Source organism: Ictalurus furcatus, chromosome 7 (genome assembly GCF_023375685.1).
Source record: "Ictalurus furcatus strain D&B chromosome 7, Billie_1.0, whole genome shotgun sequence".
Taxonomy (NCBI): Eukaryota; Metazoa; Chordata; class Actinopteri; order Siluriformes; family Ictaluridae; genus Ictalurus; species Ictalurus furcatus.
The window spans coordinates 6,423,248-6,444,461 of record NC_071261.1 but is presented as its reverse complement, the minus strand read 5'-3'; the positions used below and the strand labels follow the sequence as shown (position 1 = coordinate 6,444,461).

General features: G+C 39.3%; 1 protein-coding gene across 3 annotated transcripts; it reads right to left on the bottom strand.

Moving 5' to 3' along the window:
* Positions 1-1,006: 1,006 nt before the first annotated feature.
* Positions 1,007-21,176, bottom strand: ccdc24 (coiled-coil domain containing 24). 3 transcript variants are annotated; one of them, XM_053628028.1, is made up of 10 exons: positions 21,023-21,133; positions 20,687-20,859; positions 18,803-18,960; positions 9,567-9,692; positions 9,345-9,449; positions 7,596-7,650; positions 4,491-4,548; positions 2,176-2,287; positions 1,767-2,008; positions 1,007-1,150 (listed from the first exon to the last, which is right to left on the bottom strand). In XM_053628028.1, exons 2-10 carry the CDS (start codon positions 20,837-20,839, stop codon positions 1,128-1,130), a joined length of 1,032 nt encoding a protein of 343 aa, XP_053484003.1. In that variant the 5' UTR covers positions 20,840-20,859; positions 21,023-21,133; the 3' UTR covers positions 1,007-1,127. The 3 variants fall into 3 exon arrangements, with proteins under 3 accessions (XP_053484003.1, XP_053484001.1, XP_053484000.1); XM_053628026.1 differs by lacking the exon at positions 21,023-21,133 and adding an exon at positions 21,134-21,176 and having other exon boundaries at positions 1,007-2,008; XM_053628025.1 differs by having other exon boundaries at positions 1,007-2,008.
* Between the last annotated feature and the right edge of the window lie 38 nt (positions 21,177-21,214).

Genomic DNA, 21,214 nt, shown 5'->3' with positions numbered 1-21,214 from the left:
AAATAATAGCTTTTTTTGTTTTTGTTTTTTTGTGAGATGGTAGTCTAGCATAAATCAACATCTGAGACTGACAGGGGACACAGGGACACTAAATGTGTGGGGAAAACCCTTCACGTGATGAAATTTTGTCTACTATATGTACAGTTGTGGTCATGAGTTGACACATGCCACAAATAACAATTTACACCCTGTTCAAACAATTTCACAAAACATAAACACAGTCGTGGATCATCCAGGTAACGACTGAATCGAATCGACAGAATCGAGCGTGTAAACTTTTAAACTGGTTCGTTTGTGTAATCAGTTATTATTGTGTATTGTGGACTCCATGTAAACATCTGTTATGTGAAATAGCTTATTCAGGGCAGGACTATTTTTATTTCTTTTTTTTAATTTTATGATTAACATTTTGCAGATTCTGCAAGGCGTATGTAAACTTATGACCTCAACTGTAGATTAGACTACTGTCTATATATATATATATATATATATATATATATATATATATATATATATATATATATATATATATAGCATGAAGTGTAAACAAACCGTGTAGTGGTTAACTCGTGAGAAAATGAATTATTAGTTAGACTGTGAACCGACATGTTTCTGTAAACTTCCAAAGGGGTCCGCTGACCTGTAAAAGTGGATGATCGACTCCTACTAACATGTAGCTGTGAAATTATTAGTCATTTTAATACATGCTGATTTATAACCGGAAATGTCACACGCCCTAAAGTTGCACGATCGCTGCAGAAATCTCCCAGTAAAGATATAAAGATATTGTAACACACCCGTGACATGTTGTACTCCTGCTTTGAATTTCTGAGCTGCTCATCTGTGTGTTATTCATTTCCACTATAAATACAGCTGTTTTTTTTTCTTTTTTTTTTTTTTTTTGTGGGTTCGCCAAGTAATAACGCACACTATATCGTATTTGGACGATGACAGTATAGCATAACTAAAACTGTGATTTTTTTTTTTTTCTATCCAAGCTCCTTGCTGTTGTAAAGAGACCTTTTATTTCCGAACAGAATGCATCATCGTGCATGTTCATGTTCCAGCACTTTACAGTGTCACTTTGATGATGTTTAATAGCATCGTGTACAGCATTACGACCCCACTCACTCTCTACTGCTCAAAAGATCTGCAGAAAAAAAATAACAATTAAAAAAAAAAAAAAAAAAGTAAAAAAAAATGAAGGTGTCCACTACTGTACTGTCCACTACTGTCACGTCCTGGTGAAGTTACTGTGATGGCAGGGAAACTGAAAATGAGCTCAGAACTTTCTATCAAACATATCTAACCATGTCTTTGGAATCTTAGGGCCAAATTGCATCAAACATTGTCTTAGTCGCGTCAGCTGTGTATCTTAAATGGTTCAATTTCAAATGGTAAAATAAAGTTTATTTTAAAGATCAACTGTCTGTGTGCCTTTTATGGAATACCTGAGCTGTTTACTTGCATTGCATGTATGAAATAAACGTGTAAACATGTGTCATTAGTCTTACTATATAGTTTAGAATGTAAATGATATGTCTAGATCATGCATGTTTATCTCAGGTGCGTTTAGGTGGCACTGAGCAGGTTTCCTGTTTGATTAGGTCCCAGGCGTCTGCCCACTCGCTGCCCCCTACTGCTGGATCTCTGCCCTGCCGGTGGGGCAGGTATCAGTGGTGTTGGGGCAGCCCCGAAATGCCCAGCCAGTGCCCCATCTTTAAGTCTACAGGTTGCAGATCCTACAAATGCAATTTTCGACTCACTCGGAGAACTCTGTACAGCGGCTGAAGAAGCAGAGCTAATCTGCGGCATATGGGAGTTCTCCAAATCTAGTTCCTGAAGCCGTGAAGGATTCGGGGATGACCCTGGAAGCTGCACAGCCTTAAGAGAAATTCTGTGCCTGGTTTGGCCCAAGAAATTAGGTCTGTTATCATGTCGTGCTACAGCTGGAGGAGGCTTTGGTTGAAGAAAATCTCTTCTAGGTGAGACTGGCTGCTTCATTTCCCTGAAAAATGATGCAGTATTAGTGGAAATATTGACTATATACAGTAAATCCACACAGAAATAGGATAAAGTGGTTTTTATAATTAAAATATATATTATATATATATATATAAAACAGTTAAATGGTAAGAAACAGAACCAGTTATGTGGCAGGATTTTCAATCAGACCTGCTGGGAATCTGAGAAAATTTAGGCTTCGGTTTATCTGTGCATGTAGACTCATTCAACAAATTCAGGGCTTCCAAGTCTTGCTGGATAAGTCGGCGCTCCTTTTTCAGCTCTGCGAAGAAATAAGCATCAGAAAAGTGACATAAAAAGACCTGGATCAAGACCTTCAAGCCACAATCCTCTCCATTTCCTTCTATGAATAAAAACATCCATTAAAAAGCCTAAAAGTTTGTAATGAAGGAAATAAAGGACGTAAAGAGGAGGTGCTAAGGCAGGACACGCTGACAGGGCTAAGATTCTGATGGTGAAACGACAGTGAAACTGGATATAAATTCATCACTGAACCACTAGATGGTAGTGAAACCCAATTCAGCAGCTCATGGGTGCACATCTGGATATGGTTATAAACTTGCTTTAAGATGGACTTCAAAGGGTTCTCACATGGGACCGTTCAGAAATAATTATAAGTCAGTACATTATCTCTAGTGAATAAATCCGTAATTTATGTTCATTTCTTTTTAACCATAACTGTTGTTGTTGTTGTTGTTGTTTGACAGTTTAGTGTTGTTGATTTAGTTAATTGCCTTTTTAATGTCCATATTTTGTATTTTGCCATACATTCATTGGAGTCGAGGGTTCAATAGATAATTAAGGGTTCTTCCAAAAAAACAGGGGTCCAGTACAGAACCGTTAAGGTTCCCCAGGGGGACACCATTTCTATATATGAAGTGGTGCTTGAAACCCATTAGAATCTGCATAAATATGACCTAAAACATCATCGGATTTTCACACAAGTCCTAAATGTAGACGCAGAGAACCCAATTAAACAAACGATACAAAAAAAATATTATACTTGGTCATTTACGTATTAAGGAAAATAATCCAATATTACATATCATTATGTTTTAGGTCATATTCATGCAGAAATATAGAACATTCTAAAGGGCACCACTGTTTGTTATATATCTGTCTGTATTTTAAGCTGTAGAGTTTGTTAACAGTTCACACTTAGCAGTACATTATTGCTCATATCCCTAGCAGTAAATTATTACTTGTATCCTTTTTTTGTTTCTTAAAAGCCCCAGACCATTTTGCATTTCTTTTTATTGCTACATAATTGCGAAAACGCAATGTTCACAGATTCTTTTGGTTCATATAGAAGTTCTTTCTCAGTGACTTTCCAAGTATTTCACCAGATTAATCATACGCACATTCTGTTTAATATATTAAAGCTTGTTTCAGTTAAAAACAACAACAACAACAACAACAACAACAACAACTAGTCTCCCTTTTTATCTGCCTTCCCGCCTGCCTGTCTGTCTGTCTGCCTGCCTGTCTGCCTGTTATTTGTCTGAAGGCGTAAGACTCTTTAGTTTCATGTGGCCACTGCTTTACTTCAAAGAACTTCTTAATCATGTTCAGCTCCTTTGGATATTTATTTCATCTGATTATTTCATGTGTGTTAGCCCAGACACATCAAACACTCAAAACATTTTTTTTTTTAATCCAATAAAAAGCTGATGACCGAGATATAAACCAGAGCACCTAATTCTGCAGCAGTCTTTAAAGTCTTTATTTCTTTTCTTTCTTGTTCCATATGAATATTTCAGATGGGGGGAAAAAAAATAATGAATACATTGTGTCTAGAAACGAAATCAAAGCCTCCTTCTGATCAGCTTCCTCCGTGATTAAATTCCTAATGATACCTGACCTGTCCCACACGATGTCCTTTTATTCTGCTTGTATGTCTGCTTCATCTTCAGTAACCTCTTTAACCTTATTCAGGGTCACGCTTGATCCACAGTCTATCCCGACACACACATTCACACCTAGTGGCAATTAAGAGTAACCAAATCCACATAATGGCATCAGTAGCTAACTGCAGCTGTGAGTTCAAATCCCAGCACCATCAAGTTGCCATTATTAGGTGCTTGAGCAAAATCCATAACCCTCCACTCTCAATTGTATCCTGTCTCAATTGTACGTCACTTTGGATAAAAGAATCATCCAAATAAGTATATGTTCTCTGGGGGTTTCTGGTTTCCTCCCACCTCCCAAAAACACACCTGTAAACAGATGAGCTGTTCTAAATTGACCTAGATGTGAAGGAATGCACAGGCACGTTGTGTGCATGATGCAAAACTATGGACCTGCGTGTATCTCATCCAGTATGTATTCTCACCTCACACTACACTACAGTGTTCCCACGGTGGATCCACCAGGACCCTGAAGAGGATAAAGTGGCTACCGAAAATGAACGAATGAATACAGTCAAAACAAGTGGGGTCTGATGACAGTTTCAGCTGCCTACTGACCTGTTAGTGTGGGTTCCATGAAGCCGCTCTGCTTCAGATATTCCAACTCCACACTCTCCTGAAACACACACACACACACACACACACACATAGGTGAAGCTACACTGCCACAGAAGCATATGAATGCTTAGCAAACTGTGCAGTCATTTGCTCATATCTTTACAGAAACCAATAAACAGCACAACCCCAATACATCTCGGTCATCTTGGTCAGCCCAAAACTGCTGAGTGACTGGACTTCAAGCATCCCTATTACAACAGCTGACAGAGGACATGCTCCCTCATTAGCACATGTGATATCTAGCAGCTGGCTGTGAGGCCCATCAAACCCTCTTTATGTGCTCTGAGCTTATTGCTCTGACATGGATTCAACAGCTAAGTATCCTAGTGGGCAGGACACAGCTGTTATGATGTTTGTGTTAAGTGTGTGCTAATTCTCCTCCCAACAGTGCAGCTGAAGCAGATGGCTGTGCCAGTATGCCCAGTGTGGAGAAGCACAAGCTCAAGAAGGGCAAAGAGGAAAATGTTATCAAATAAGTGTGCTGTTTTTGGAATAGGAGTTTCTCTCTGGGTGTTGATAGTAAATACTCTGTAAAGTAAATACTTTCCATACAGCTCAGTAATAGTGAGTGTACCTCATTAAATGCTGTTCTTTTATGATATATCATATAGTAGTGAGTATGGAGACACAGAGTGCTATATTGGTAGTACAGTATAAATGTCTGGGAATGTCTGGATACATGGTTTTCCCATCTGTGAGCAGTAAGAAGTGCCACATCTGGAACTGCGTTCAGTGCTATGCCAACACAAAGTGGAAAAGTGTGTGTTTATGGGAGAGGGAGAGTGACAGACAGACAGACAGACAGACAGGCAAGGTACGCTTACTATTATACGGTACACAACTATTACCTATAAACAAGAATGACAATTATCACAAATCATGGAAAGATATCATTTTTTGCAATGTCTGGAATGTCAGCGTTTAGGGATGATGTAAGAGCTGCCTGGGATGGGTTATACTTCTTCAACCATTCAGGACTGTAAACGTCATAAGAAGACGAAATCAACCAATACAGGGCGTTTTATAATAAGAAAATAATCCGTGACAGGGTGGTGTGATGACACACTGAAGTCCAGAATTCTACTATAAGAGCATGACTCAAAGTGGATTTTTATCCATACAGGAATTTAAGGATCTGTTGCTAACGTCTTGGTGCCAGATACCACAGCACACCTTCGGAGGTCTCGTAGAGTCCATGCCTCATTGGGTCAGAGCTGTTTTGGCGGCACAAACGGGACCTACACGGTATTACGCAGGTGGTTTTAACGTAATGGCTGATAGGTATACATTCTAGCAATGAACAGTTGTTTCCTCACCCGTCTCTTTTCTCTCTCTCTCTCTCTCTCTCGACGTTAAGACTTTCCCATGGCAGAAAACCTACTTACTGACAAAGCACAGACACCCTTATATTCTAGAACTGTTTCACCATATCAAAATTCTATGACTTCCTTCGTTAAAGAACAACGACAACAATTTCAGCTGACGCTACTTTCAGAGCCGTCGTTCTAGAAAATTAGCACACATCTTCGGACTGATCGGGATTTGAAAATTCAGCACTGTGGCGGGATAATGGGACTCGTTTTAACCTCCTTCATCTTTCTTCAGATGTACGCCCCAAAAACGTTTTCTTCAGATCTTCCTGCGATTTTAAGCTCTCCGTTATTTGTCCCACTCCAACTGCTTCCGATACGTCAAAGTGCTCTTTCATAACGTTCAGCTCCTTTGGATAGTTATGTTACACTGTTCTGAGGATTATTTCATGTGTGTTAGCCCAGACCCTTTGAACTGGCAAGACGTTTTTTGATCTTGTTCAGTAAATGGACGATGGCCGAGGCATAAAGTATAAACTGCTTCACTGGACAGTCCCAGATATGTTCCTGGTAATGATGTGTGCATTCTGGAGTGGCAGAGGGGCTGTCACCTAGCAACATGCCGAAATAGGGGTTAAAAACACAAGTACCGATGAAATATCATGAAAGATTGGAATACGTCTTACTGTGGCTAAGACTCTCTAGTGATAGAGATCGCTCTAATGTCATATAATCTCTAATGTTAATATGTAGATTTAGAGATGTTAGATGTCGTACAGTATTTAAATGAAAAGGATTACAGTTTGTGTAGCTGTGCTGTTGAATCTGGCCAAACTCACAAGTGTGTATCATCATCATAGAAGTTACAGCCAAGAATATATTTGTGAATTATGTATCCAAGAGGCTATATATAAAAGATAAATGACAAAGAGTCTAGATCAGAACCTTGAGGGACACCGTACTGCTCTGAAGACTCTGGTTTGATGCTCACAAACTGGTAACGGCCTGTCAAGTTAGATCTAAACCAGCCAAACCTGACTATCTTTTCAAGCCTGTCCATTAAAATTTCATGATCGATAGTGTGCAATGCTGTGCTCTTAAGTCGAGTACTGAAAAATGCAGTCTGACCTGGATTTAAACCTGTCTTATAGGAATTTCAAACTAGCCTGAGCTCATCTTACACTAACACAACGAGCTTCTGTGGTCGGAGCTGATATGACAGAGCGCTGACCTTTACTCAGGCATCCACATTAATGAAATCATATGTCTTCAGCTGCAGTGTTAAATTGTTAAACCTGGAGCTTTATTTTACAGTGGTGCTTGAAAGTTTGTGAATTTTATTTCTTTCTACATAAATATGGCTTAAAACATCATCAAAGTTTCATCAGAGTCCACACCCTTGCCTCTCACAGGTATGTCATATCGGATCATTTTCCTCAATAAATAAATGGCCAAGTGTAATATTTTTGTCTCATTTCTTTAATTGGGTTCTCTTTGTCGACTTTTAGGACTTGTGTGAAACTCGGATGATGGTTTAGGTCATATTTACGCAGAAGTATAGAACATTCTAAAGGGTTCACAAACTTTCAAGCACCATTATAGGTTCAGCTGCAAGCTAAAATATTATCTCCAGGTCTAACAAAGACTGACTGATGGTCAAGCATTGCTCCATTTTTACATTTTTCATCTATAAAATAAAATAAAAAGATCAAAAGACAACAAAGGGGAATCCTACCTGCAGCAACTGAACATCATTTTTCAGAACTTCACATTCCTCAGTAAGAACTGATCTGCCAATCAATACAACCAAACAATCAGAAGGAACAGAAACATCACATTCGTCACAAAAATATGATTAACTTGAATTATATAGGAACATGATTAAAAGATTAACATACAGTATTTCCACAGTAAGTTAACATTCCTCTTGTTTGCTTCATCACTTTTTCCTAATGCTTCTCTCTCATTAATGTACAAACTTTATCCAATTCCCCTTAGCTCTAAAATGCATTCAATTTGGGTCTAGTTTAGACTTTTTGAACACCGTAGAGCAAAGCTAAAATCTAAAGACTCTTTGAGAAGAAGAAGGAAAGACGTGAAAGAAGGGGCTACTCTTCCCCTGTTACACAAACACTGTAGGCTCTTAATTTGCTTCCTTTTTTTAGGACTCAGGAATCTTACATATGCCTGGGTCTGCTATTCATTTGCTCACAAAGGGGGTTTCTGTTCTGGTGGACTGAACTGGCCCACTTCCTCTCCGCTCTACACTACCCAACGTCTCCTTTCGCTTAAGTGTAAAAAAATTAATTAATTTAAAAAATGCAGGATATTATTTGCTAGTTAAACGCATGGCAGTTCTTTCAATTGATATCAACCAGGCACCGTCCATGCTTCTGATTAAAAGGCTGATAATTGCCAGTTGTTGCTAATGGCTAACAAGACCGCTCTGGGTTAAAGTCCAGTTGGGCTATCTGATGTCTTAAAGGCTAACTGTAGAAGCTGTGTAGACGGTCGGGAGTCTAGACGGGGAGTGCCACTGAATGGGAAACAGAGGAGAGGGGAGTGCTTAGTCTTTAAATAGCACGTCTGCAGACACGTCTGCTCTGTGTTCACAGGCGGGGAGGAAAGCAGCTGAAGAAATCTCAGCGGAAGAACGTTCATTACACAAAATTTACCTCACTGGGTATTTATAAACAGTCACTGTATTATTGAAATATTACACCCTAGAGTATAGCATTACAGCGCTACCACAAGTGTGACCTTTTGTGCCAAGCCTAGCAGCACATTTCGGGAAAAAATGGAAATTGGAAACAAATGTAAAAAAAATAAAATAAATAAAAATCCTCACACTGTAAGTGGGGAAACAAGTTCACCGTGGTGCGCACATATTTCTAATGTACAGACATTATCCCCTCCATCATCCCCATTTCCCTCTTCCAATCTTTGCAGAATATCTCACAGAAGAAATGCTTCTGTACATCATAGCCACACTGTCTGCACTTACACTTTGCTTTTGTTTGCAGAAATTAATTTAACTTAATTCAAATTATTTGCTACAAAACAAGATCTTGGTAGCCATGGACTATTTTAAACTCCAATTTGGCAACCATGTCTTTAAGGGTCCTATCTGCTGCTCCTCCCCCCAGTCATGAGGGAGAGAAAATCCTTTTCTTTATTTGCCCTTGCTGCAGTTCCCATTTTTCACCACTAGGTACAATAATAGCTGGGGTGACAGTAAATGAGGCAGCGAGCATGCAGTCCCATGATTAATCAACATGTATGCAAGCGAATCAACCGAACATAGGCTTACATCTGTCAAAGAGCAACTTTTTTAAATAGCTGGTCACTCAAAGGATGCAATAAATATTTCAATGGAATTTCAAATGAATGGAGTTGTGAATGAGGAATCTCTGAATAAAGACATGCATAAGTTAATGACTGTCTTTCTGCAACCTGTTGAATTATTGACATCATTTTTACTCACTTTAGATGGGACACAACTTCGTTTATATGGGTGATGTTCAGTTTGTGCCGCAGAGCTTCAATTTCATCTTCAATGCTGGAGTTAGATGAGAGTCTTGAGCTTGACCTGATAAGATAATACATAATACATCATAAAACTTAAGAGCTGCTTATTACTGAACCTAATGCCAGTAATACATACACACACACATATACATAAATAAAATGCTTGTGCAGTACTGACCTGCTGGACGCAGGCCTGCTAGATGGTGTTGCACACTCAATGCTGTCTGGACTTCGCTGTCTCTCTGTGCTGAGTGCATAACTCACCACCTTGGGATTGTATCGGGACATGACTTTATCTCCATCTCTGCAACACATACAGAGGACAAGGATCTTCACAAGGAACTAGTGTCGAGTAAAAGAACATATAATATTTAAACAGATTTATATCCAGTCCCCTGCGAAACTGTTGGAACGGCAAGGCCATTTGTTTTTGCTGTAGACTGAAGACATTTGAGTTTGACGTCAAAAGAGTTTCAGAATTTCAGCTTTTATTTCCTGGTATTTATATGTACGTGTTACAGGGCATACAACATAGCACATTTTGCATCGGACCACCCAATTTGTAGGTGAGTAAAAATATTGGTTCATGTGACTTCTTACCCAGGTGTGTCCTGTTAGACTGACTGTTTTAACAATAAATAGCTCTGAACATCTACTCTTGGTTTTAGCCTCCAGTTTCACCTGTAAAGACTGCATTTGTTGTTAAAAAGGATAAACCGACATGAAGACTAGAGAGCTGTCTATGGGAGAAAAGCAAGCAAGGAAAAGAAAGGAAAATGACAACAGCTGATGACAGAAACATTGTGAGAGCTGTGAAGAAAAACCAAAACACAACAGTCAGTGACATCACCAACACCCTCCACAGGGCAGGGGTGAAGGTCTGACAATCCACCGTTTGAAGAAGACTTCGAGAGCAGAAATATAGAGGCCATAGCCACTCATCAGCAGTAAGAATCAGAAAGCCAGATTGGAATTTGCCACAAAAGTTATGGAACCAAGATTAACCTCTACCAAAGTGATGGAAAGGTCAAAGTGCGATGAAAGGAAGAAAGTCTGTGAAACACGGTGTAGGTAGTGTCAATAAGTAGCAGGTTTGATGCTGCTGGGATATGCAACCAAATATTAAGTGTTATTTACTTCAAGACTTATCATCTGTTCTTATACTTTTGCTCACCTAAAAATTGGGCGTCTCATACAACAGGTTCTATGTTTTATGTTGTTTAACACATCTAGTTGTAAACACCAGGAAATAAAAGCTGAAATCCTAAACTCTTTCTCATATCCATCTTTTCATCTTAAACCCAAATATCTTTGGGGTACAGCACAAACAAACGAATTGGCCTCGCCGTTCCAATAGTTTCAGAGGGGACTGGATTTCTGTGAAGCTGCTCTGTGACAATGTCCACTGCTAAAAACACAATACAAATAAAACCGAATAGAATTGAAACGAAATGGAAACGAACACACACAGTAACACAACTAATAATAATAAATTAATAATAATAATAATAATAATAATAATAACAACATCATCTATGCTAATGGCCTACCTCTTCCTAAAGCACTTAATTTAGCACTTTTTTAAAAAAAAAAAAATGTTTTCTGTGTGCTTTTCTTACTATATTACCTTCCCAACAGTGCTATTAGAGACTTCAAGGCACTTCTGTAAGTCGCTGTGGATAAGGGCGTTTGCCAAATACCATAAATGTAAACTGTCACTATAGAAATGATTTATGGAATACCAGCTATGAATGTTTTATGAACACATATAAAGTGTCACCTACATTGTTTATAAAAAGGAACCAGTGGTAACCAGTCATATCTTACACTCAGTAGATGACTACAGTCAAATTTTGACATACTGTACACAACAAACCGGCTTGTTAGCGCTAGCGTCTATAATGTTTAGCACATTCTGTGCATCTGCCGTTTACGCTAGTCTCCTAAATGATAGCCTCGATGTGAATGCTCTGCCTCTTCCTTTAATCTTCCCTGTTTTCTGAAGCTCTTGTGCTGTAATCTTTAACTCCCCATGCTTAACTGACTCACAGACAGGAAGAAAAAGATCAAGAAGACCCTTTCATTTTCCTTTTTTTTTCTCTCTCTCTCTCTTCTTGTCTGTGTTCCAGTGAGAAACAGAGACAAAGATGTGAGTAGGGGGATTTGGAACTGCACAGCATGAGCACATCTTTTATCCCTAGCCAATTCCGCAGCCCTGCTGGACTAAAAGAAGTGCGTGGATGTGTGTGTGATGAACAGAAAGCAGAAGGCTATGTGTTTGGCCATGTATGAGGCACTACAGTACCTTCTCATTAAGAGGTTTAGCCACAGAACCCACTGTAAACCGAGTGTTTGTGTTTACACTGCCTTGGAGAAGACATAAACCCTCTATGACAATTGATAGACACTTACCTAAATAATAACGACGGTTTAATTTCAATAGGTGACAGCCGTCAAATACTACTTACGTCAGGTTTATTACGTTACACAGATGTTTCTCTGGATAAGGTCGTGTTGCAACACTCTCCAAATGGACATACTTTAGAAAGGCATGACGACAGAGCTGTAGCTCACTGTACTTGTGATATGACAGTCACATGAAGGTGATGAATATAATCAGCTGAATATAGCACTCGGTGGTAATATTGACACAAAACCCCGCTAAACAACACTGTTACATGTTACCGGACCACGTTTCTGACAAAACATCATCAAAGCTGAGTGGAGACGTCCAGAAAGTAAAAGATTATTGATGATCAAATTAGTGTGTATGAATCTTAGATGAATATGTGGGGTTTTTTTTTTTTTCTCAATATTAGCTGCTGTCTATGTGAAAATCCTACATACACAGTATATACAGTACATCAGACATACGTCTAATTACTACATATTTAATACCATGGCACGGTCAAGACATTTATTTATACACGATATGGCCAAAAGTATACGGACACCTGACCATCATACCTATATGAGCTTTTTGGACATCCCATTCCAAAACATTAAGCATTAATATAGAGTTTCCCACGCAAACCGACGTGCATAGTGATCTTAGGCGTGTGTAGAGCTGCTCGGTCATGGAAACCCATTTTATGAAGCTCCTTCTACATAGTTCATGTGCTGATGTTGCTTCCAGAGGCAGGTTGGAACTCTGTAGTGAGTGAACCAAACAGAGGACAGGTGATTTGTACACGCGCTTCAGAACTTGGCGGTCCTACTCTCCTAAAAGCTTGCATTTCACAAACTGGTTAATAGCAAAGGTGGCATCCTGTGACAGTCCCATGTTTAAAATAAAAGTCGCTGAACTCTTCAGTACGATCCACTCTGCTGCTTGTTTGTCTCTGCTCTGGAGATTGCATGGCTATATTCTTGATTCTATACACCTGTTAGCAATGGGTGTCGGTAAAACACCTGAACGCGATAATTAGGAAAGATATCCACCATACTTTTAGCCGTATAGTCTATTTTTATGATTTTTCATTTTGCTATTTATACGATTTTGATGATAACCAATTATACCATAATGCTAATATACTATTTATGAAAACTCATGGCTGCTGAAACAACATTGTTTTGTACGTACTCTAAATAAGAGTGTGACGTTAGATATAGATATATATATTACACCGTAACCATTACGTGACTCTGACGTATTAGAATTACGTCGACATACAAAGTCAATCGTAAAGATGATCTCAGTAGGTCAGTGCAGAAAAGGTCATAACACAACCTTATGTGAAAAAAAAAAAAAAAAAGTAAATCTGTCCCTAATAAATGTTTCTCTAGCGTTATTAGGCGTATGTATTATATACAACTGGCCTTCAGTAAAGAAACAGACAGTATATAGACAGTATTTTACACTATTGGACAGAAAAAGGCCGCATGCATGATAACCAGCATCCTCATCTCTCTTAGTGTGTGTTTGTAGTGAAGGACGAGGATGAGAACAGAGCCTACATTGTGCACAGCATAGATCTGAGAGTAGCACAGAGCTGCTGCCAGTGAGAGGATCTCTAATGCCTGTACAAAAACATCAAATAGTCAATGCTTTTCTGCTCTGTTCATGAAAGCTCTGCATCCGCATTAAATAAAGACTCCTTCATTTCCTTTAGGCTGAGAATGTTGCCTCCGTTACGAAATACAACGTGCACGACACGCACACAGCTTTCGCAGGCTTCCAGGCTTGCTGCACTTGCTATTCTGCTTTCCTTTGGAGATTTAAGGAGCTTTGAGGGTCTACGCCGTTTGCAGTTCACACGGCCACGTTAAGGCGCTCGATCAATGGGCATTCAGTGTAAAGGGCCAGGTGCAGCTCCACTGCCTCCACCCATAACAAATCACACACACAATGAGCGGAGGCTGACCACACAAGAGGGGAGGGAAGCTGGTGAAACCCAGGGAGAGAAAGAGAAGGGGGGAAAAATGCTGTCAGTCAACTCCTGTAAATCAGGCAGTTTTTAAAAGGTGAGCCCGCCCTCACTAACGTGGCACTGAGTCAAAGGTTTCCTGTTCTGTGCTGGGAAAAAAAAAAACAAAAAAAAAACAGTGGGCACAGATCCACACCCCATCTGAGAGCAGTTGACTTACAGTGCGAGACTTAATTATACAAGCAAGTGGAGAAAGAGCCAGACCAGGCGTGACGAACAAAACAAACAGGACTGAAAAACATTGAGGCCATCGGCATCTGCTAGTCTCGACTGAGGCGATTCGTTTCAACGCAGCTCGAAAGAGATCACAAATTACGCTTTAAAACTGTCCGTAAACATCCGACGTGCTCTCTGTGATGAAGTACCTCGCTGTTTGCTTGTGCACCTGCTCCCGACAATGAGGCCTAGCGCACCAGACAAAGATTCGGTGAACACTTTTCCGGACGTCGATTAAGTCGTGGGTGGACCAAATTACAGTCGGGTTGGGATTCTGCACTGAGAAAGCCTATTAATCGACGATTAGGCTTTAGCTACGTCTGGGAAACCAGGCCTCTCATCTTGTCGCTACGATGCATGCAAAGTCAAGTCAAGTTCGACATCGATGTCTTAAAAAACCCTCAAATCTATAGGACTAAAACATAAAACTGCTATTTAGAAGGAACGCTTTGGCAGACACAGCATTCTTTCCACCATCCTTGCGCTACTTGGATACGATCACTCCTTCTCTTCGAGTACTACCTGTAAATAACTTCTTTTAGAAAGAGTTCAACGGTCATCCGGATGCATTGTTGCACTGAAAAGCGAGGCCACCCAAAACCCTGCTATTTCACCACATGGCGTCCGTAATAATGGGTGTAACCAGGCAACAAATTGAAATGTTATCATAAAGTGCAATCAATCAAAAAAGTAAACAAGGCGTGAACAATGCTAAAGAAATGCTTTGGGAAAACAATTAGTAGGCTGGCAGCGTTACTGAGGTGCCATTATGCTTCACGCTTAAAGACTGGGTTACAATTTATCTCTGCTTCTTTCTGGCTTCTACCGGCTCCAACAAATAAATGATTTAAAACCCCAGCGTTCGTTCTCTTAGTGGAGCTTTGTCCACATTTGACAAATTGGGGTCCTGACCTTTACCCATACCTCAAAGACCAGTGTAGTCCCAGCACATTTATCAGCACATTTATTTGTGAGAAGAGTGAATCTAAAGGCCAGCTCAGAGCTGAGAAGAGAAATGAAGCCTGGATTAGTGCGAAGACTGATTCGTTCACATGAAAGGACTCGTGCATTTCGCTGGTTTCTTCTCCCTCGGTTATCTCAGACACCGATGTAAAGTGATTCTTTGTTAAACTGCAGGATGTATTAGTTCCTGTTTCAGTCGCTTCTTTTGCTATGATTGTATTCGATGATTGAAATTTCACGCATGGCTGTCGGTTGAGGTCAGACCTCAGGTAGACAATCAGTCTGGTTAATGCAGATCGATCGGGTCAAGTCCCAATCCAGTTTTAACCCTTTAACAAGTACACGGTGAAATATTTGAGCAAAATAAAAAAAATAAAAAAATCACTAATTTGATCACATTCAACAGAATTTCATTGATTTTATTTTTCAGGTTCACCCTTCAGATGAGGAGTCATGGACGTCTACCGGCCGGTTGAGTTGATCTTTTGATTTAGTTACCAATAGAAGTGGCTATTGAGCACGACGAACCAAGACTATGGTTTTACTTTTGTAACTACAAATGTAATGAACGAAACTTTTTCAAGTGTTTAGATATGAAATTACAATCAAATATCTTTAGGTACTGAGTCTCCCACACACACTAGACAGGATGAGACCGTATGCCGCATCCGAATATCCCTCCTACCTAACTGTACAGTAGGCGAAAAGCATTATAGTATGTCCGAATTTCCAGTATTCACAAAACAGTAGGTGAAAAATACCCAGATATTCTGCAGTAGGGAACCAATGGACACTGCGCTATCCCATAAGGCAACAGGAGAGCTGTCGCGGAAGAGCTGTCAGAATCAAAAATGGCGGAAGGCAGCATGTCAGCTCTTTTTAAGTTGTAGGTCACATGACAGTGCCAACATGGCGGATGTAGTATGTCCGGATTGTATTCATACTGCACAAGTATACTGATCAGTACGTACTTAATCGAAAGCAGTAGGTACTGTTACAGCTCATGACTATCATCTTCTACAGAAAACAAACAAATACACATAAAATAAAATATACTACTTATCCTGTACACATAGGTGAGAACTTTATTTGACATATTTTAGTAAAGAATTTTAACCCATAGCTGCTCAGTATAACAACTCATACAGTACATAAATACAGGGGCATGACTGTAAAATTCTATTCTTTATAAGAGTGGAACGTCAAATTCAAGATACAGTATGTGTTTTGACTTTTTGTTAACTTTTGACAGTTTGATGAATGAGGAGCAGCGCTCGTCTGGTTTTCATAGCGATTTCCAAGCTGTGGTTAGAGACGCATTTACTGTATATTGGAATTACAATGATAAATGTGTGTGTCCGTGTGGTTGTATATCGTCCCAGACATACCGGTGTATACACAGGAATGACGTCAGGATGAGGGAGCGACTTGTAAGACGAGTGTGTGAAGCGGTTCTATTCTCAAGGGTACCACTTTCCAAAGGAACTTGAAGAAAGCACTGGCAGTTATTCAATTGAGAGAAAGCAATATACATTATTCATTCATCCATCCATCCATTCACCCATTTATTCATTCCTTCATCCATCCACCATTCATTCATTCCTTCATTCATCCACCATTCACCCATTTATTCATTCCTTCATCCATCCACCATTCATTCATTCCTTCATTCATTCATTCACCATTCACCCATTTATTCATTCTTTCATCCATCCACCATTCATTCATTCCTTCATTCATTCATTCACCATTCACCCATTTATTCATTCTTTCATCCATCCACCATTCATTCATTCATTCATCCACCATTCACCCATTTATTCATTCCTTCATCCATCCACCATTCATTCATTCCTTCATTCATTCATTCACCATTCACCCATTTATTCATTCTTTCATCCATCCACCATTCATTCATTCCTTCATTCATTCATTCACCATTCACCCATTTATTCATTCTTTCATCCATCCACCATTCATTCATTCCTTCATTCATTCATTCACCATTCACCCATTTATTCATTCTTTCATCCATCCACCATTCATTCATTCATTCATCCACCATTCACCCATTTATTCATTCCTTCATCCATCCACCATTCATCCATTCATTCATTCATTCATTCACCATTCACCCATTTATTCATTCCTTCATCCATCCACCATTCATTCATTCCTTCATTCATTCATTCACCATTCACCCATTTATTCATTCCTTCATCCATCCACCATTCATTCATTCCTTCATTCATTCATTCACCATTCACCCATTTATTCATTCCTTCATCCATCCACCATTCATTCATTCACCATTCATCCATTTATTCATTCCTTCATCCATCCACCATTCATTCATTCCTTCATTCATTCATCCACAATTCACCCATTTACTCATTCCTTCATCCATCCACCATTCATTAATTCCTTCATCCATCCACCATTCATTAATCCACCATTCACCCATTTATTCATTCCTTCATCCATCCACCATTCATTCATTCATTCATTCACCATTCACCCATTTAATCATTCCTTCATCCATCCATCCACCCATTCATTAATTCATCCACCCATTTATTCATTCCTTCATTCATCCATCCACCCATTCATTCATTTATTCATTCATCCATCCACCCATTTATTCATTCATCCATCCACCCATTCATTCATTCATCCAACATTCACCCATTTATTAATTCCTTCATCCATCCATCCATTCATTCATCCACCACTCACCCATTTATTCATTCTTTCATCCATCCATCCACCCATTAATTCATTCACCCATCCACCATTCATTCATTCACCATTCATTCATTAATTCATTCACCAATCCACCCATTCATTCATTCATCCACCATTCACCCATTTATTCATTCATTCGTCCATCCACCAATTCATTCATCCACCATTCACCCATGTATTCATTCCTTCATTCATCCATCCACCCATTTATTCATTCCTTCATCCATCCATCCATTAATTCATTCATCCATCCACCATTCATTCATTCACCATTCATTCATTTACTCATCCATCCACCCATTCATCCATCCACCATTCATTCATTCATTCATCCACCCATTCATCCATCAATCCACCCATTCATTCACCATTCATTCATTTACTCATCCATCCACCATTCATTCATTCATCCACCCATTCATTCATCCATTCGTCCATCCACCATTCCTTCATTTATCCATCCATCCATCCACCCATTCATTTATTCATTCATCCACGCATCCATCCATCCTTACACCCATTCATTCATTCTTTCATTCATCTTCAGTCTCCCTTTCATCCTGTCAGAGTGGCCGTTGGTTCAGAGCCTATCCCGGGTGAACTGGGTGCGAGGTGGGAATTAACCCTGGATGTAAACCACACACTCATTCACACCTTGTAGCTAATCCAAGCTTTGTAGTACAGGCTTTTTGGTGATGACACCAAACCAAAGAACCTGAAGAAAAATGACTTGCAGTTTGCTTCGTAGTTGAACTCCTTGGTGACTACTGATGTTGCACTCAAAATGATAAGATTTATAATAACTGCAAGGAACAAAGGTTATGAATTACCTCAAAAATTACACACACACAAAGGCACTGAGAGCCAGAAATCTGCATCAACAATCACACAGCAACAAGTGCTTCTGTGTTCCTTATACTGTTTCTGTCTGAACATCACAGAACTTCACCTGTGCTACTAATCGCTGTCATGGAGAGCCTTTTCCTTCACTGTGTATAGCATTTTAGCATAACATTGTGACTGTGTGTTAACTCTAATGGTTCAGAGTGAAATTTCTCCTCACCTGCCCAGTGTAGTGGACTGTTGTCTGAGACTGAGCAGCAGCAGCTGGAGCTCAGAACGCAGCAGCCCTTTAACAGCTGGAGGGTCAGCAAGAGAGGAGTGGGGCATCTGGGATTTCCCATCATGCACCTCATGCCACATCTGCTCCCACATCTGCACCTATGGTGAGCCAACATGGGAAAACACAACATTCAGTGCATGTACACACACGCACACATGCGCACACACACCAATACCAATAATTCTAATAATAACGGCTATTGCTATTATTATTAATATTATTAGCTTGCACAGATGATGAAGGACTTTAGTCCAGTCTTGTTACTCTAGAAACTTTGTGCACACTTAGCAACATATTGTGAGTTATGTGAGTCATCATAAAGCCAGATATTCAATAAATAAGACATTTTGTTTATGAAGTGCAAAAGAAAGTAGATAGTAGTTGCATTTAAAAAGTAGATCCGAGCCGATGTGGAATCAGAACCTGTCTGTCTGTCTCGCACTTAGTCTTCTTATACTACAACGATAAACTGATTTAAGGAATCTCTGTCAGCAAGCTTTCTGAATCCAGAAGCCAAGTGTCCAAACCTCAGGCTCACATGTTCGCCGAAATGTACACAACATTTATAATGCAAGATTCTGCTGCATTGGAAACCTTCTGAAGGAGGTAACCTTTTGTTTGTAATCAGTCTACTTTGCTCCAAATTGAACTATCCTAAAACAAAAGCATGAAAAGTGCTCATTTATGTCTAAATAATCTTAACAACAGGATGACCCTGGAGCATTCAAATCCTTTGCTATTTAACTTTTAATCTTACACGTCTACACACTCAGTCTTAAATTTGTGACTCATTCATACGCATGTAACAAAACAATTTATATTTAAATAGTAACTGAACGAAATTGTTAACTATTTACAGTATTATAAAATAAGGTACTTGGGCAGATGTTTGACTTTCTTGATAGTTAGCAGGCTCTTATCCTTGGCTAAACACAAGCAAGGCAATATGCTGAGATGCTGGATTTTTGATTTCCGTGAGGTGTAAGCCATAATCATCGAGATTAAAACAACAACAAAAAAAAGGCTTGAAATATTTCACTTTATGTATAATGAATCTAGAATATGTGAAAGTTCCACTTTTTTAATTCAGTTATGGGGAAAAAATGAACTCTTCCATGATATTGAAATCATTTTGAGATGCACCTGTATGCCAGTGCGTGGAAGGTTGTAATCTGAAATCCCAGAGCTACCAGGGAGCTTCTCTTGGATTCTTAAGCAAAGCCCTTAAACCATAACTACTCAATAGCATATATACCTGGATTCTGCCTCACTCGTAAGTCACTAGTCTGCCAAATGAATGTATTAAAGGCAATGTGTGACAGTGTCCCTCTGGGAGCTCTAAATTCCCTTCCACGGACATGTGAAGCATCTTCCCATGAACTGGTTTTACTGACATTGTGAACTTGCCTTCCTTTAGCGTTAGTGTGGAATCTTCTTCGTGTGACTGCAGACAGTCATGACTTTTAACATTCACGTCCGGCACTTTCGGGCGAAAATCTAGGCTGTCTAGATTTGTGTCTAAACCATGAACGTTATTTCACAGAAAAGGAACAGCTTCTTAAGTTCCATACAGGAAGAAACGCTGTAGGTTTAGTTTGGCTGAGTTTATCCACTCCAAAAGCCATGCCAAAGCAAACATTTACGTAGACCTACTAATTCTTGTGTGCCACATTTACAGACAATCCTTTCTTTAAAGGGTTTTGGGGGAAAATGCAGTTGGCAATACTTTGGCATTCTTTTGTGAAGGTTTATTATTATTATTATTATTATTATTATTATTATTATCATCTCTGGTGATTCAGTGTGAGTTACAGTCTGCCTTACCTCAGAGTAGACTTCTGTGTACATGTCTATGAGTGCATCCCCGAGTATAGCCCTTATCTCAGGAAGCTCGGAGTCTGGCACACACTCCTTTATCAGGCTCCATACACACTGCTGTCGCTGGACAGGCTCCATTAAGCCATCTACATCACTCATTTAACACCATTCTGTGCACACTGTACAGTAGGATAACATAATAAGAACTGTAAGAAAATGACTCAGTAAAACTAAATTGCTCAGAAAACAATGACAGTTTGGAAATATACAAGAGTAATAAAAGTTACAGTAAGTTATTTATATAATGAGATGACACATAAGCATGAAAACATATTAATATACCTGGTTAAATATATCTATCTTTTGTTGTTTGGTGTTATTTTGTTTGTTTGTTTTTTAAAGGATTTATAGCAACACTATAAAATACGTGCTTTATGTTAGATGGATTCTTACCTAATTCCCTCGCTGCTTCCTGTATCAGTGTAAACAGTGCGTTACTAGGAACGAACTCTCGCGAGATTTCAGCTACAAACG

Coding starts and splice junctions, on each gene's coding strand:
- ccdc24 (XM_053628026.1), bottom strand. CDS start 20,839: ATGAGTGATGTAGATGGCTTAATGGAGCCTGTCCAGCGACAGCAGTGT. Junction 18,961..20,686: donor ACACAGAAGTCTACTCTGAG/GTAAGGCAGACT, acceptor GGCTCACCATAG/GTGCAGATGTGGGAGCAGAT. Junction 4,549..7,595: donor ATGATGTTCAGTTGCTGCAG/GTAGGATTCCCC, acceptor TGTGTGTTTCAG/GAGAGTGTGGAGTTGGAATA.